The sequence below is a fragment of the Takifugu rubripes genome, chromosome 2, assembly GCF_901000725.2.
Source record: "Takifugu rubripes chromosome 2, fTakRub1.2, whole genome shotgun sequence".
Classification (NCBI taxonomy): Eukaryota; Metazoa; Chordata; class Actinopteri; order Tetraodontiformes; family Tetraodontidae; genus Takifugu; species Takifugu rubripes.
The window spans coordinates 9,376,679-9,391,195 of NC_042286.1; the positions used below are offsets into that span (position 1 = coordinate 9,376,679).

The following is a 14,517-nucleotide window of genomic DNA, read 5'->3' on the forward strand; positions in this document are numbered from 1 at the left end:
TCCGTCTCCACGGCAGTTATCGTCCCTGGCCCGGCTCCGCTCCCCCAACCCTTTCCTGCGCCGCACACGTTAATCGCCGCGAAAACAAATAGTTTTCAAATGTTTGGAAAAGCCCCACTGTTTGCATCAGGGCCTAACAAAATAATTTTTACAAGCTATCCAGTTGTGATTAGGGTTGAGAGAATTGAATTTATGTGGCATTGATAATATTAATATTAGCCTAATTAATTATATTGTTTGAACTTGCGCAGCACTGTGTGTACCTTCTACACAACACTAACCAGCCGGAGCTGGAACTGAGCTCTCAGGCGTCTCTATCTCACCGGTTCTCCCCCAGTCCATGAATACTGCACACAATTCATCAACTCGTAGATATCTAATCCCCTCTGGCTCTGTTCACGTCCCGAAGTCGAAGAAAGAACTTTACTCTGGCGGCAAGAATTCCCATGAATACGTGATGACTTCTACAGAATCCAAGGCTGTTTCGTCTCACTTTGAAAGTGACATTTCGCGAGGAGCCGCTCTAAACTTTCTAATCGCGCTCCGGATTTCTGAAGGATGTTCAGAACAGGGACAGAAATAAAACCAATGACTGTTTTAATGAGTCGCTAATCAAGATAAACAGCAGTACAGAGGGAGCAGCTTTGAGTTCCAGGCACTGGGGACATGATCCACACAATACAGTGAGCGAGGACCTGGCATAAGCCTTGTGTGAAGAAGTCCCCTCCAGTTTGTTTCTCTAATCAGTGGAGGTCAACATTTCAATGTGCTCTGACCCGTAAATGCTGCAGATCCAGCCAATAATGTCTTTGGACTCTGCTCTGCTGGATGAGCAAGTGTTGATCTGTGCAATTATGGTGACATACACTCGCTGACCCATCATCCGAGCCCGAGGAGGGACCACCCGCACCTTCAGAGAGGTTCTCAGACCTAGTTACGGCTCGGCTCGCGCTTCTCGTGATGATGGCCCATTGACCTCTGCTTTGTGATCAGAAGTCAAAGGTGACAGAGGTGGTCATGTGTCTCTCAGCCAGACAAACTTTGATCTGCTTGAAGAGGCTGTTGATCTCAGAGACTCCTGTGGATCGTCGCGGAGGCCGTTCAGGCTACAGGGTGCGACTGCGGGTCTGGTGTGGGACGATCGACTTTAACAGCAGCTTAAGGGAGTAGCCCCGTGCACCACAGGAGACACAGAATTTGTATATTTGGCACAATCTTTTTACATAGGCGCATCAATCAATGTTGTCCATTTACTTACATTTACTTCCATTCTTCCAAATATTAGCCATGTCGATTGGTGGTGGATTAATATATAAAAACAAAAGAAAAAAGTCAGTAGGTATTTAAATCTCTTGGAGATGAATGGATAAACAATGAATAAAAGGTAAAACGCAGAATTTCCCTTATTGAAATAGCAGCAGCCTGTATCTCTATGATTACTAAAGCAATCCCAGTAAAGTGTGTGAGCTGGGAAAACGCAGATGCTTTCTCCGAAGCAGGGATGGTATCTCCAAAGTGCATCATCCCGTCGTAGCACGGATGGCGTCGTGGACGGCAGCGAGGGGCTCACTCGGTCATTAGCTGAAGTGGCGGCCCAGTCTGGCTGAGCGGTAGTCCACTCTGAGCTGGACGAACGCATGCAGGAGGTTTCGGTCCAGATTGGTGAGCTGTTCGCCTGAGCAGACCTGCTTCAGGTTGTCAGGGGCAACGACGAGGAGGTTACAAAGGGCGTGGAGTGTGTCGAAGAGCTGCAGCACCAGTGGGACCTGGAGGACAGGCAAAAAGATATAAACAATAAATAGGTTACATACACAATCACTGACCACATAATAATGAAATCCTTTAGACTTTGAGGGATTGAATTGAACAATAACAATGTCAAAATTCAGATTCAGGTCCTTTATTGTCCCACACGGGGAAATTTACATACAAAATAGCACACCTGAATTGACCTAAGCCTATCAGAGGCCATCATTTGTCCTGTGACCACTGCATGCTGGACCTATGCCCTGTCCACTCACCCTGAAGTCCTTGGCACACCGTCGGTATTCAGCCACGTCACAGATGGCCAGCATGCCTCCCATTGAGCTGTAACTGTACTGTTGGAGGTGCTCGTGGATGAGCCGGTGGAAACGGACGCCCAGCTCCGTCAGCACTGTGTCCACGTTTTTGCCATCCATGGACTTCCGCACGTGCTCCACCTGCCGGCTGACGTACACGCATACCTTGGAGCAGGCCTGGTGAGGGGGGTTAAGATAGGTAAGAATTATTAATATCATCATGCTACTGGTAAAGCAGGCCACTAGTCAATTAGAGGTCTTCTATGACTTACTGTAGTGTACTGGATCATGACATTGTTCTCATCTTCAGGCCTAAAATCAGTCTTTTTCTGCTCTGTTGCTAGGATGTGCTTCATTTGCCCCACCATACAATTTATCGTTCTGTGAAAGAGTAGAAAAACAAAACACTTCAAAAACCACTCATTTGATGCTCTCTAAGTATTTCAAACACACCGACCTGTCGATTCCTGTGTCCAGTTTCACTTCCATCTGCTCAATCACCTCTTTCTTCTTGTGCAGGCACTCGGCCAGTTTTGGGGATGAGCTGGAGCATAAAGTTTTGGCAATGTAATTACAGAATACTCTGAATTATATATGTTTCTGCTTTAACCCGCGACTGACCTTATTAGAGGCATTAGCTGGTCGTGAAACTGTTTGTCAAACAAGTGGAAGATAGAGTTCGCCTGTTGAACAACATCCAGGAAGTACAGATTGGCGTTCTTGGCATCTGATGAGGGAATCGCTGTGGATCAAAGAGCGAGAAAATAAGTCCATAAGTCCAATAAACATGCAGGTAGGTGAGAAGCTGAATCAATGTTGCTCATTCAAGCCAGAAACCTACTGTTAACTGCCTGCTATAATACGTACGGTTGTGCTTTAGTCTCAGCCAGTAGAGGAGAAAGGCAGTAAAATATGGTGACATCGGTTTGTATTTCTCTGATTAAAACATTATCTTATAAATTGAGTAAAGGCAGATGAACAGACTTGTTTAGTTCCATGGTAGCTGGCACTAAACTAAGCCTCCTCCAGTTTTTAGCAGCACGTACTGTGAACAGGAGAGGAAGAACCTGCCTAGAATCACTGAAACTTGACGGTTTTCTCCAATTGGTAACTGTTTTAAAACATTAGCTGCACCACAACTGTGTGGTGTCCATAGCAACAAGCATCACCCGATCCTTGAGCAAGTAAAGGATTATGAACAGCAGTGTGAACTCTAAACACCACCTGCAGTGTGTGTGTTTATCATTGTTGTTACACAGTTGTCACATTTATAACGGTTATAGGGTGTGTAAAGTGTATGATACAGTTTCAAAGACAAGAAAAATGAATCTATATGCTAGTTTAGCTCCTGCTATCCCTCATCAGCTGGATTGTACATACCTGAGAGGCCAATCTCAAGGGCGTAGTCAATGTGTTCCACGCAAAGATGCTCAACCAGCAGCAAGAAGATTGAGAAGGCATTTTTTGGCAGGTCCGAAGGGTCGGAAAGCTGGAAAAAGAAAATATCAAACCATTTTAGCCCTGCGGGGTTTTATTTCCTGCTCAAATTGCTGTTCTCAAAGCTGCTTTACACCAGCCTCACCCTGTGGCATCTCTCGAAGGCATGGCGGGTCTCCTGCAACAGATTGACAACTAACTCTGGGGACAGGAAGGTCTCCCCGTGGGTGTCAATGACAGGACCAAGGGACAGGTTGGTGCGCTGTCTGATACGCTCCTTCAGTTCTTGGATACTGTGGAGACACACAGATTATTTGGTTATCTCATCCTAACGTGTCCTGACCTGAAAACAGCTAAATTAAAATCTGACCTGCCGGTGCCAATCGAGCGTTTCTGGTGATTCTTGGAATCATAGTAGCGCTGCAAAATCATGGCGCCTCGACTCCGCAGATATTCTTTCTCCATGTCAATATAACTTTCCAGGTAGGTGGAAAAGATGCTCTTTATTAGCTTGGACAAGAAAGTGTGCTTGTCTGAACCCAAGTTGAACTCTGTCAGTTTGGTAGCCAAGGCCGTGGTCCTGGAAACGCGTAGAAAACATGAAATTTAATATTACGACGAAGCTAGAGGGTCAGTAAACACTGTGAACCACTTAATTACCTGGTATAAAGGTCATAGAGGTTCTTGAGGTACTGTTCTACATCTGACTGCCTGGTTCCATCCAGCTTATCCTTAACATGGGACTGGAGAACCAAAGGAAACAAATATAACATGATAAATAATGTACAATTTACAATGTACAAGTTAAAATGGGGACATGCCTGTAAGACTGGTAACGTACCTGCAATTTGTTTTCAAAGATGTTCTGAATGAGCTTGGCCATAACTGTCTCTGGGCTGCTAAACACCTCGCCCACCTGTTTGTTGACCCTTTGACACAGAATCGCGGTGTCCTCGAACACATCATTCCTCAGGTAGGCTCCCTAAAGAGGCAATTTAAAAAATGACAGCCCAAACCTTAAGAATATGCCCGGCCAAAAACAGCAACACGAGATATTTTGCAGGAAAATCAACTTTTTATACGCACTTCCTGACATTGCCTGATGTAGACATCGACGCAGTGTGCATAGCCCTGAGAGGAAAAACATGTGGGTGTTACTCACAACCACATTACATCACTGACATGCAGAAATGAAGAAGTGATTTTATGATGATGATTTTATGATGATGATTGACGGTTTGCATGCTCTACTGTATACTGGAGTTATCCACACTATAAACCTATAAGACCAATGATTACATGTGGACTAGTAACATTTGGAAACAATGGTTGTTCCAGGTTACCTTGAAGTGCAATAGAACAGCTGCCACCTCTCGCATGCGCCCGATCTCACCCCTGCGCTGGGCAGCAGTGAACTCCTGGATTAGCTGCCGCTCCAGATCATGGTACTTACCTGAGTAGAGCAGCACACTTTAGCATTTATCGTTATAATTACATAACTGTATTCATGGCTACCTTCTCTTATACTGGTGAAGAATATAAGAGCAGACAATCATTTTAATAATGGTCTTACTTGCGATTTTTGCCTTGACATCTGCAAATCTGTTGGAGGAAAAGACTTCATTATCCAGGACATCATTGTGATGATATCAGTATAATCATTATTAGTATTTGTTTATGCACTGGTTGTAAATGTGTAGCCTGTAAAATAAACCCCACTTTAAATATGTAGGTACACCAAATTTAAAAAAACATTTCAAACTGAGTAATGCACCGTACTGAGAACTATCCGTACCACAAATACACCATCCCCTGTTTTGACAGTGCTCTCATCTCGGGCCACTCACCTGTCAAATGGCAGCTCCTGGGCGATAAGATGCAGCTTCTGAATAATATCAGCAGCCTCCTTAATCTGAGGGAGACACAAAAAAAAGTGTTAAGAGGGTCATATTTGGCAGAGCAGGTAGATGCGAGGTGGACATCTTGATAGAAAGCTGGCAGGCCACCGGCAGCGTCTCTGCTGGGGGGGGGATCATGACTTTAGCGCAGGCGTGTTGAACAGGCAGCTGATAACAGCCAGCCTGCGCTCACCTGGACATTGGCAGCGGTAACCGCGGCAGTCCTGACTTAGCAGCACAGCCAACTCTTTATTGGCACGCCTTTTCTGAATGGGCTGTAATCCCACAGGAGTCTAAATCGCCTTCAATAATCTGTCCGGGAAGGGATATCTGTCTAAAAAAGGGCCCCTTGGAAGGTCCCTCCCCCTACTCCCTATGACATACACATTGGTTGAAAAAGCCCCAGACCTACGAAAGGCCCACCGTCCGCAACTCCTCTGTTCCCGCAGATGCCTGCCTCAGCTAACATCATTACTCTGCTCCCGTGAGGAGGATCCAGCCTTTCTGCTCGGCGAAGGTTTTCTAAGTATCTGTCCCCCAGCTAAGATTAGCTAAATCCCATGTAAGTAATGTAGCCGTCTCCCTGCAGTCAGGGTTTAGCAGCACTTGTCTCCACGCTGGCGGCCCAACCCTCCCTTTCAGAAGGATTAGCAAAGCCATCCCCCTTCAGCTATTCACTTGCAGCTTTCCTCTTTCCCCTTCGTCTGGAGGTATGCTCAGGAAAAGGAATCTGGCCATATATTTCTGCATGCCTCTCTGGAAGCCCAGCTCCATCTCCAGCTCTCTGGGATTGACCCCTCACCGAGTGTTCTGCATCCACTAAAGACGCTCGTACATCTGGAATTAACCTGATGCATCTCAATCTCACTGCTCTCACTTACAAAACTGTAGGATCAAACTTCTTAAATATCAACACAGCGTCTGTGTGGGCAACGACTAAGTAAAAGTCGGAATCTCATCTTCCAGCACGCTTGTTGTTGCCGCCCTAACAAGTGCTATTTTGCCACAAGCTTTGAGCTGGTGTAATGTGACACAAAGCTGAGAACCAACCAAATTTCTGCTCACACACAACTTTCTGTAAATGCAATTAGGGTTGACATGAGCATGTTGACATCCATGCTAGTCAATCAGACAGCTATTGTCGGGCAACAAATGGCGGTTTATTAATCCAAATTAGCCGAGGGATCCAACTAAAGGGATAAACTTGTCAAATTAATATGTATAATTTACCTCGTAATCCCCTTCTTTCACACCTCAAGCAGTTTAACAGTGGGGGGTCCTGAGCACAGGTCATACAAACACACACTGAGACACACACCTAGAAACACAGGTGCATCACACTTACTTTGTCTGGATTGTTGAAAACATCACTGCGCAGGTCTCCATCCAGGAATTCATTGAAGTACGTCATCAGGCGTTGAGCTTCCACAGCCCGCTGTCGAGGTGTGTTCACCCCCTCTAGCTGATCACCAAGGTGACAGACCTTGGTTGCCACATAGCTAATATGCTCATCGAGCTCTTGGAAATGTTGAAAAGCCACCTGAGGAAAAAAGGACTTCAGTTATTACCAGATAATTGATTCTACAGTATAAAGAGTGCCTAGAAATTTCCTACCAGTAAAACACCAACATGGGGGTCTAAATACACTCAGCACACATCAAATTACTAATTCAACACCAAAGATACCTGGTTGCTTCTGTACAAGTCCTGCACTTTGTGGGCAAATTCCTTCGCCTCACGCTGACACTGATGCTCCAGCTTCTCCACCCTCCGTTGTATCTTCTCATCCAGTTGCTTCAGTTCTTCTATATGGTTCTCAAATTCCTCCAGCAACCTTTCAAAATAATAATACCCATGTGCATCCTTTACTAAAACAGGTGAAACTGGCACAAAACTGTTACTGTTGAGGAGCAACGGCATACGTCATGAAGTTAAATCTGTCCCACTGACCCAACACTTAACGTTATACGGTCGGTTTGTCACATTACAGTTCCAGATGTTTAATTCCTGGGTCCCCGCGCTTAAGAAGCTCTTAAAACTAGCAACTTCGTCAGCTCCATTTTAAGTGCCACCAGGACTACAGTGCAAATGTTCTAAGTCAGCACTACATTTCACAGAGTAGGAAACATCCTAAAATGATGAGTGTATAATCTGTTTGCTAATTCCCTCAGCACTGGCTACAGCTTAAAGACGTCTCCCATCCGTCCCCAATAGACACTCATTTCCTGGCTGGTGACTCACAGTGTGGTGGCCTCCACAGATATGTTGTCTCTGACTCCTTGCTAAGAGCCTCCAACGAGGTGGTGGCAACACTTAAGTGGGGCGAGTAGATAAGGCGGAATGGATCCGTGGTATAGTTAAAATGGTATGGCATTTTGCTTACAAGAAATAATTCACTTCTTAAGTGTAAACAGACAACAAGCAGGGAAAATTCCACCCCAAAAAAACAGACAGAAATACTGAAGATCCTGATTTTCTTTCCTGGCCATGAAAACACTAATTTATCATTGCAGAAATAAAGAGGACTTAGTCAGTTTGACTTTGGGTAAAGTTAACATTGACAACTGGAAATGAATAAATCCTAATTCAAATTTAAAAACTTTCGGCTGGAAAAACATCTATTTATATTAAAGCCTTGAATTAAAACAAAATGTTTAACGCTTCAAAAACATGTAGCCAGTAAATTTAGATTTAGACTTTGGTAACATTATACAGTAAGTAAAGACTGCGTATAATGTTAGTAGTGAAGGACGCTTGTCTCAGTTTCAACAATAAATTATAGACCTGGAGGATATATTTGTCCCTGCAGAGAAAAAGCTAATGCCTTGCAAGGCAAGAATGGGAAAACTACATACATTCATTTAAGGACAAATAACACAAGCTTTAAAAACAAATGAGCAGGTCAATATTGTATCAGAAATTAACAGATGTGTACAGAAATACACAGAGATAAGGGACACAATAAAGGAACACAATAAAATAGCATTGTTAGCAGCTACATTGCATCGTTTAAAATTTCACATTTGATGATGTCAAACTTGGCATTCCTGGGTGCTATTTTCCCATGCAATAAATAGGACAAGCTCACCTTTTTGGATCAAACGCCTCAGCGCCTCCTTTAGATCCTCCTCCAGGTGTCCTCCAAGCCAACCGTTCGATGTATTCATCTGCATCAAATGGTTCCTAAGGACGGGGAGAGAGTAAAATTAGCTTATAACGCCATAAAATGTTAGAGCACTTTTAAAAATCCACAAGTATACGCTGAGCTGAGCGGCAACTTGATTACAGGCTACTACAATTTAGTATTGCCGTTGTGATTATTTTGATGCACAGTAGTTAAAAACATTAACATCTCCCCAGGGACTCAGATAATATACAAGTAACCTGAAGTCGGGGGTTTCTATACTGAAACAGGAACTTTTCACTCGTTCACACGATATTACATTTCTATCATAGTTGTGGGATGAATGGAAAGACAGTACCGTTATTAGCTGTAATCATAGCAGCCGAGCTAACCTATCAGCTAACACAGCTGTCCGGAGCTGCACCATTTTACCTCGAACAGCTGCGCAGTTGTTGCCATGTTCATGATTCAGCTGCCAGCGTGGTGAAAAGCTATTTAGAGAAAGAAGCTTAAATTCCTGAATGGCCCCGACTTCAACATTGATCTCGAGATTAGTTACAGTTTTGCCCTTTGTTGACAGCTAGCTCGTTAGCATTGAGCTTCCTGTATGGGTGTAAAAGGGTGGGGCTAGCTGCTTGAAAGTGCGCATGCGCACGGGTCGGCTGATTGGTGCTGACCATCACGTGAATAAATAACAGGAAGTGAACTACCGCAAGTCGAAGGAATACATCAAATTCCACATTGAAATGTAAATACTAAAGTTTAAACAGAAAGATCGTGTGTGAATGAGGACAAATGAGTTTACGTGCTTTGTGGGTTATTTCTCACGAGAAGGGAGAAAATGCATCTGTGCGCTTTTCCAGGTAAAACGCCTCTACTTTAAAATTACATACTGACCACAGCAGCGTTACGACAATACAAAATCTCAGTTGGGATACAGCTAATTGCTTTTTATTGTGTGTGTCCCTTCACAGGAGGTTTGCTACTGTCGAGCACCGTGCAAAGACTCTCGCATGCTCCACATACACAGCAGTTCCAGAGGAAGGTGTTGTGCTGCAGCTGTTGCTCACAGAACTGGGCCTTTCAGATCCAGACAAACCTTATGTAGCTCTCAGAGATGATTGCCTTCACCGTCAGCGATCACCAGCCCTGGAGCTGCGTATTGACAGCCCTGAGAGAGGAGTTTTATGGCCAGTGTTAGCTATCACCCAAGGGCCTCTGATCTTCGCCTGCCTGCCTCTAGTGGATGCTCCTGCAGAACCACGGCCGCCTCTTGCCAGTCTGTTATCTGTCTCTCAGGGCCTCACGTTCCTTGCAGGTCTGCAGTCATTTCTCCTTAGCCCTGGAGGCAAGCCCGATAGCGAAGGTCTCGCCTCTCGCCTGGCAATGCTGCCCGCTGTGCTTCTGCAGGTTTGCCCTCTTGGTACTCCCCTCGATATGCCACAACTAGGCCCGCCTGCTGCACCCACCGCGCCCGCTATTCTTGGTAATCAGAAGCATCCAGCCTGGAAAACGGGGTTCCACCGCGGTCGAGCTGTGGTAAATGTAACGCTGGTCGAAACTGTACGGTCCATGCAGTATGGCAACCAAAGCAGACAGGATCTATGGGATGTTTATGGCACTGTGACATGTAAGGTACGAGTACAGAGCGCAAATCACTTTATTAGCTTTCCCCTTGTCCTTGTTCTTATTTTGTTTCTATTCTTTCATCAGTGTGAAGTCGAAGGCGTGCTACCAAACGTGACCGTGACCCTCACACTGCCTCCAAATGGTTCCCCGTTACAGGACATTCTTGTCCATCCTTGCGTCACCTCAGTTGACTCCAGTATTTTGACTTCAAACAGTGTAGATAGTTATGATGGCTCCGCTTTCTCCGGGCCGTACAAGATCCCCTTCTCTCCTCCTCTGGAGTCTTTCAGACTTTGCAGTTACACCTCTCAGGTAACATCCGCACACCCACACTTCCACCCTGCACGATCGTCAGTATTAAAATGGTTTCCTCGACCTCCCACTAGGTTCCAGTTCCGCCTATCCTCGGTTCATACCACCTGAAGGAAGAAGAGAACCAGTTACTTGTTTCAGTAACCCTCAAACTTCACGAGAGCGTAAAGAACAATTTTGAGTACTGTGAAGCCCACCTGCCATTCTTTAACAGGTAGGCAGCACATGAGGACAAGTCAGAGAACATGCACGTTTGCTGTGGTGCCTGACAGTGATTGTGCAAATATCATGCAAATATAAAAATAGCCTGAGCTGCATTTGTGTTTTGGGCAGGGTTCAGATGGGAACTGTGGAGTTAAAAGTGAGCTCTGGACAAATAGATGTTTCAAAGGAGAAGAACCTGCTGGTGTGGGGCCTGGGTAATTGAATAGGAGCTAAGGCATCACACAGGAAAAATATCTGCCGACTTTAATGTATTATGGATGTCTCCCATATTCAGGACAAAAGTTCCCAAAATCCCGAGAGGTCACGATGGAAGGCAGAATCAGCTTTTCCGGGTCGACGCCAGGACCCAGCGACCCCCTCTGTACAGAGCTCACAGCGTATATCAAAGTGAGTTCAACCGTTTAGAACAATTGACTCGTAAGCTTTATATCAGTAAGAGTAACTCTGACTTTCTTTGCCTTGCAGTTGTATTTCAAAGTGCCTGACATGACGCTGTCCGGCTGCTGTTTGGACCAACATTCAGTGCAGGTTTATTCTGCTGCAAAACCACGGATCATCACCTGTAAGATCAACACAAATTCTGCTGTCAATGATTTCTTTTAAGGACATATTTTGAATTTAAATATTTCTTTTTTTTTTGGTTTTCAGCCCGAGAACTCGTATCAAAAGACTACTTTATATGGAATTCAACAGGAAGTGCTCCAGTTGCCTCAGGGCAGATAAACCTATAGCAAACATACATCTGTGGGATGTATTATTCTGGAGATGGACAGAAAACAGCACTCATAGATCAATAAATATGGAAGGTCACCTTAGTTAAACATCTTTTATAATCTTGTTACAGGAGGCATCAAAAATATAATAGTCTGTTATGTATATTAAACATTTACAGTACATGTCAATAAAGTTTTCTAGTGGACAAAATACAAATAACAGTATTGGCTTTCTTGAGCAATGGGGTAAAAACTACTCTGTTTTCTCACTTCTTTTACCCCCTCTCTTGGATTTTATCCCACTGTAGACACGAGGACCACCCCTCACTCTGACAGCCCCACTTCACTGACTCTCCGTCAGCCGGATAATTAGCAGCTGAGGCCTTGTCATCAGCTGTTGTGGGCTTGGAGGAGCAGGGAGGCTGGGTTCTGAAAGGCCAGGCGGCTCTGGCCAGTGTCTCCGCTACAAAAGGCCCCTCTTTCAGAGCTGGCAGGAGCCCTTGGTCACTCCCCACCTCCTTTTGACCCCCATCCCCGCCCTGTCGACTAGTAGCTGGTTGAGACACACAGCCTCTCCAAGCAGACTGTGATTGAGCGCTGACCCTCTGGCCTCTGAAGCAGAGTGTTCCATTCAGCCAGCAGGACCTGGCTAATTGGTGAAAAAGTCACATGGATAGAAGTGCTCGGGTCACATCAGAGCGTTACCTCGATTAACGAGAAGCCTTTAAGTTAATGGGTTTGATCCTTGTTGTAGCATGAAAGTCTGGGTCGAGCAGACATTTTCAATAAGGTAATTTATCCCATCATTTCTCAGTCTGCAGAACCGTTTGAGGTTTGCTGAGCACTCTCCATTAAAGCTCCACTACTGTGCACGAAGTTGCCCGGATCATCGGCTGGTAAAGGGTTAAACTGGAGAAGATTGTGCTCTGCTGTTCCACAGCAGCCAGACTCCTCTGAGTGCCCTCATTGTCTGATGTTGGCCTTTCTTGCCCCCTCGCTGTTCCAAATGCTACATTCTCACGTGGATTTCCACTCAGAAGGCTGACCATGACCAATCCTCTGTCAATTGGAACCAATTGCTCACACGGCATCCTTCACCTTCTTTTTATGTAGCAGTATGGAGTGGCAGACACCGAGACCTCTCGTCTCTCCCCCTCCATCATGATTTGGCTTTAGGGTCCAGTGTGTGTGTCCACTGAACTGGAAACGTTTTCTTTTAAAGATTTCGGCCACTCTTAACTCCACACGGTATCTTAAGGTAGTTCTTCTTCTTCTTTACATCTTGAAACTAATTATATTGAAATTAATTTAAGTGTTTTCCATATCCACTGATCATCCCTTTCTTTATTTGCACTTGATGTACAGAAAAATCAGTTAACTGTTATTACCATAGAAAAGTTATTATGGGCCAGAATAAACATGTGAAAGCAGCTGTTTGACTGTAGGTCAAATTTAAAATACCGCATAGCTTAAAATGCAGAACATTATATTTCACACTTGCACATTTATTACATTGGTTGAACCTCACTGACTGATTAGGGGCCAAGACTGTGTCCCCTCAGCCCCGTAATGACATCCAGTGGTGGAGTAAAATAAGTTAATGGAAGTCTTTCTTCATTTCCTGCTGGGTTCTCCTGAACCACTGCCAGAAAATCATCCTGACTGAGATCCAGTCCAGCAATTTGTACTGAGCACAGATCAGGTCTTTTCTCAGTCTCTCTAAACTTGTGAACATTTTCTGGGAGACAACTTGAATGATGGCTGTGAAGATTCTCAATCATCCAGGTCATAGTTATCCAAATAAGATCTCTGCATCAACTGGACTTGTTAAGGTTTTTCTTGAAGACATCAGTTCTGAAGAAACTGTTCGAGAGAGGGCAAGTCCAGTTAACGCAGAGATCTTATTTTGATTACTTGGATAATGATGGCACAACTAGCAGTTTCTTGTTTTCTCTCAACTTATTCCAGAATAGCACATATGGAAAGAAACAACTTTGATTTTAAGTTGCTAGTTCTACCAACCAGGCCTCAAGGCTTATTTATATTTGCTCATGACGACTGTAATTATCGTGGAAAGGGCTGATCGGGCTAAAACAGTATAACGGTCGAGAGTTTTGCATCCCAATCGCCTCTAGAGGGCGCTACACGCCCACAAAGGGAATAGTTCCGTAACATCAGCTTAACATCAGCTTTACTTGCGCTGATGTTAAGACTTTTCTGAAAGTTTCTGGAAACCTCTCTCGGATGTCCACGGGTTTGATCTAAAGACACTAGTTTGACCTTTTTCAATCCTGGTTTTGCTGTTCTTTTTAGCAACACAAATTTAGAATATAGGAGGAATGTTTGGTTCCTACTTGTGTTTCGATCAAATATATTCAAAAAGGAACATTTGGTGAATAGAACAAAAGGAAAATGAGACGGCATTCAGATTTTTTTCAAGCCAGATCACCAGCTGTGCACACAACCGTTTGTCCTCTCTCTTCTCTGGCTTGTTCTACTTAGTCATGTGTGCCAGGCCCGATAAATTTGATGGTGGTGAGCCGCCTGAACCCCACCCTAAAGACATTAAATGTTATGATTCTCCTTTAGATGGTCCTTCAGCCATCCTCTGTTATCATGATGAAAAACATCATCTGGGTCCAACGTACCAGCTGTAAAGACATTTCTCTCTTTTGCTCTCAGTCCGCAGTATTAGAAAGAGGAAATCGATTCAACTTCATGTTGAGCTCTGGACTTTTCCATTGATTTCAAATGTATTTCCTCTGTGTAGATGAAAATGAATGCAAAACCATTCGACACAAATAATAGAAAATCTATAGAGTGCACTAACCTCTCCTCCACAATGACCCTGGCTTGCCTCCAACTCTTTAAATCCTGCCCTCTCCCCTCTCTTAAGCATTCATCTATGCCTTCATTTCCCTTTGACATAGAGATACAAACCTAAATTATTGATGCTACAGATGCACTTCAGCTGTACTCTACCTTGTCTGGATCATTTACCCGATTCATCGTGCCGGTGCCATAGCATCCTGTTTGATGTGTTGTAGAAAACCGGTGGACACCCCCATCTCTCCCCTACAACACACAGCAAATATGTTTTCAGATGTAGCTGTGGCATG

At 44.5% G+C, this 14,517-nt stretch overlaps 2 protein-coding genes across 3 annotated transcripts; one reads left to right on the top strand and one right to left on the bottom strand.

Moving 5' to 3' along the window:
* Window positions 1–580: 580 nt before the first annotated feature.
* On the bottom strand, window positions 581–9,141 carry exoc5 (exocyst complex component 5). 2 transcript variants are annotated; one of them, XR_003887571.1, is made up of 19 exons: window positions 8,952–9,141; window positions 8,484–8,578; window positions 7,082–7,229; window positions 6,741–6,935; window positions 5,345–5,409; window positions 5,071–5,099; window positions 4,841–4,950; window positions 4,584–4,628; window positions 4,339–4,479; window positions 4,158–4,240; window positions 3,868–4,077; window positions 3,643–3,790; window positions 3,441–3,549; window positions 2,682–2,802; window positions 2,518–2,604; window positions 2,333–2,441; window positions 2,022–2,237; window positions 1,259–1,766; window positions 581–1,157 (listed from the first exon to the last, which is right to left on the bottom strand). XR_003887571.1 is itself a non-coding variant. In XM_003962462.3 (18 exons), the coding sequence occupies exons 1-18, from the start codon at window positions 8,982–8,984 to the stop codon at window positions 1,578–1,580; spliced, it is 2,133 nt and encodes a 710-aa protein (XP_003962511.2). In that variant the 5' UTR covers window positions 8,985–9,141; the 3' UTR covers window positions 581–1,577. The 2 variants fall into 2 exon arrangements, 1 of the variants encoding a protein (XP_003962511.2); XM_003962462.3 differs by having other exon boundaries at window positions 581–1,766.
* Window positions 9,142–9,186: 45 nt separating this feature from the next.
* ap5m1 (adaptor related protein complex 5 subunit mu 1) lies at window positions 9,187–11,615 on the top strand. Its single transcript, XM_003962643.3, has 8 exons — window positions 9,187–9,382; window positions 9,494–10,154; window positions 10,233–10,460; window positions 10,535–10,674; window positions 10,794–10,879; window positions 10,960–11,072; window positions 11,151–11,247; window positions 11,334–11,615. Exons 1-8 carry the CDS (start codon window positions 9,315–9,317, stop codon window positions 11,414–11,416), a joined length of 1,476 nt encoding a protein of 491 aa, XP_003962692.2. The 5' UTR covers window positions 9,187–9,314; the 3' UTR covers window positions 11,417–11,615.
* The last annotated feature ends 2,902 nt before the right edge of the window (window positions 11,616–14,517 follow it).

Coding starts and splice junctions, on each gene's coding strand:
- exoc5 (XM_003962462.3), bottom strand. CDS start 8,984: ATGAACATGGCAACAACTGCGCAGCTGTTCGAG. Junction 4,951..5,070: donor TGTCAAGGCAAAAATCGCAA/GTAAGACCATTA, acceptor TGCTCTACTCAG/GTAAGTACCATGATCTGGAG. Junction 2,238..2,332: donor TCATGATCCAGTACACTACA/GTAAGTCATAGA, acceptor CCCCCTCACCAG/GCCTGCTCCAAGGTATGCGT.
- ap5m1 (XM_003962643.3), top strand. CDS start 9,315: ATGAGTTTACGTGCTTTGTGGGTTATTTCTCACGAGAAGGGAGAAAAT. Junction 11,073..11,150: donor AGCTCACAGCGTATATCAAA/GTGAGTTCAACC, acceptor TTTGCCTTGCAG/TTGTATTTCAAAGTGCCTGA. Junction 11,248..11,333: donor AAAACCACGGATCATCACCT/GTAAGATCAACA, acceptor TTTGGTTTTCAG/CCCGAGAACTCGTATCAAAA.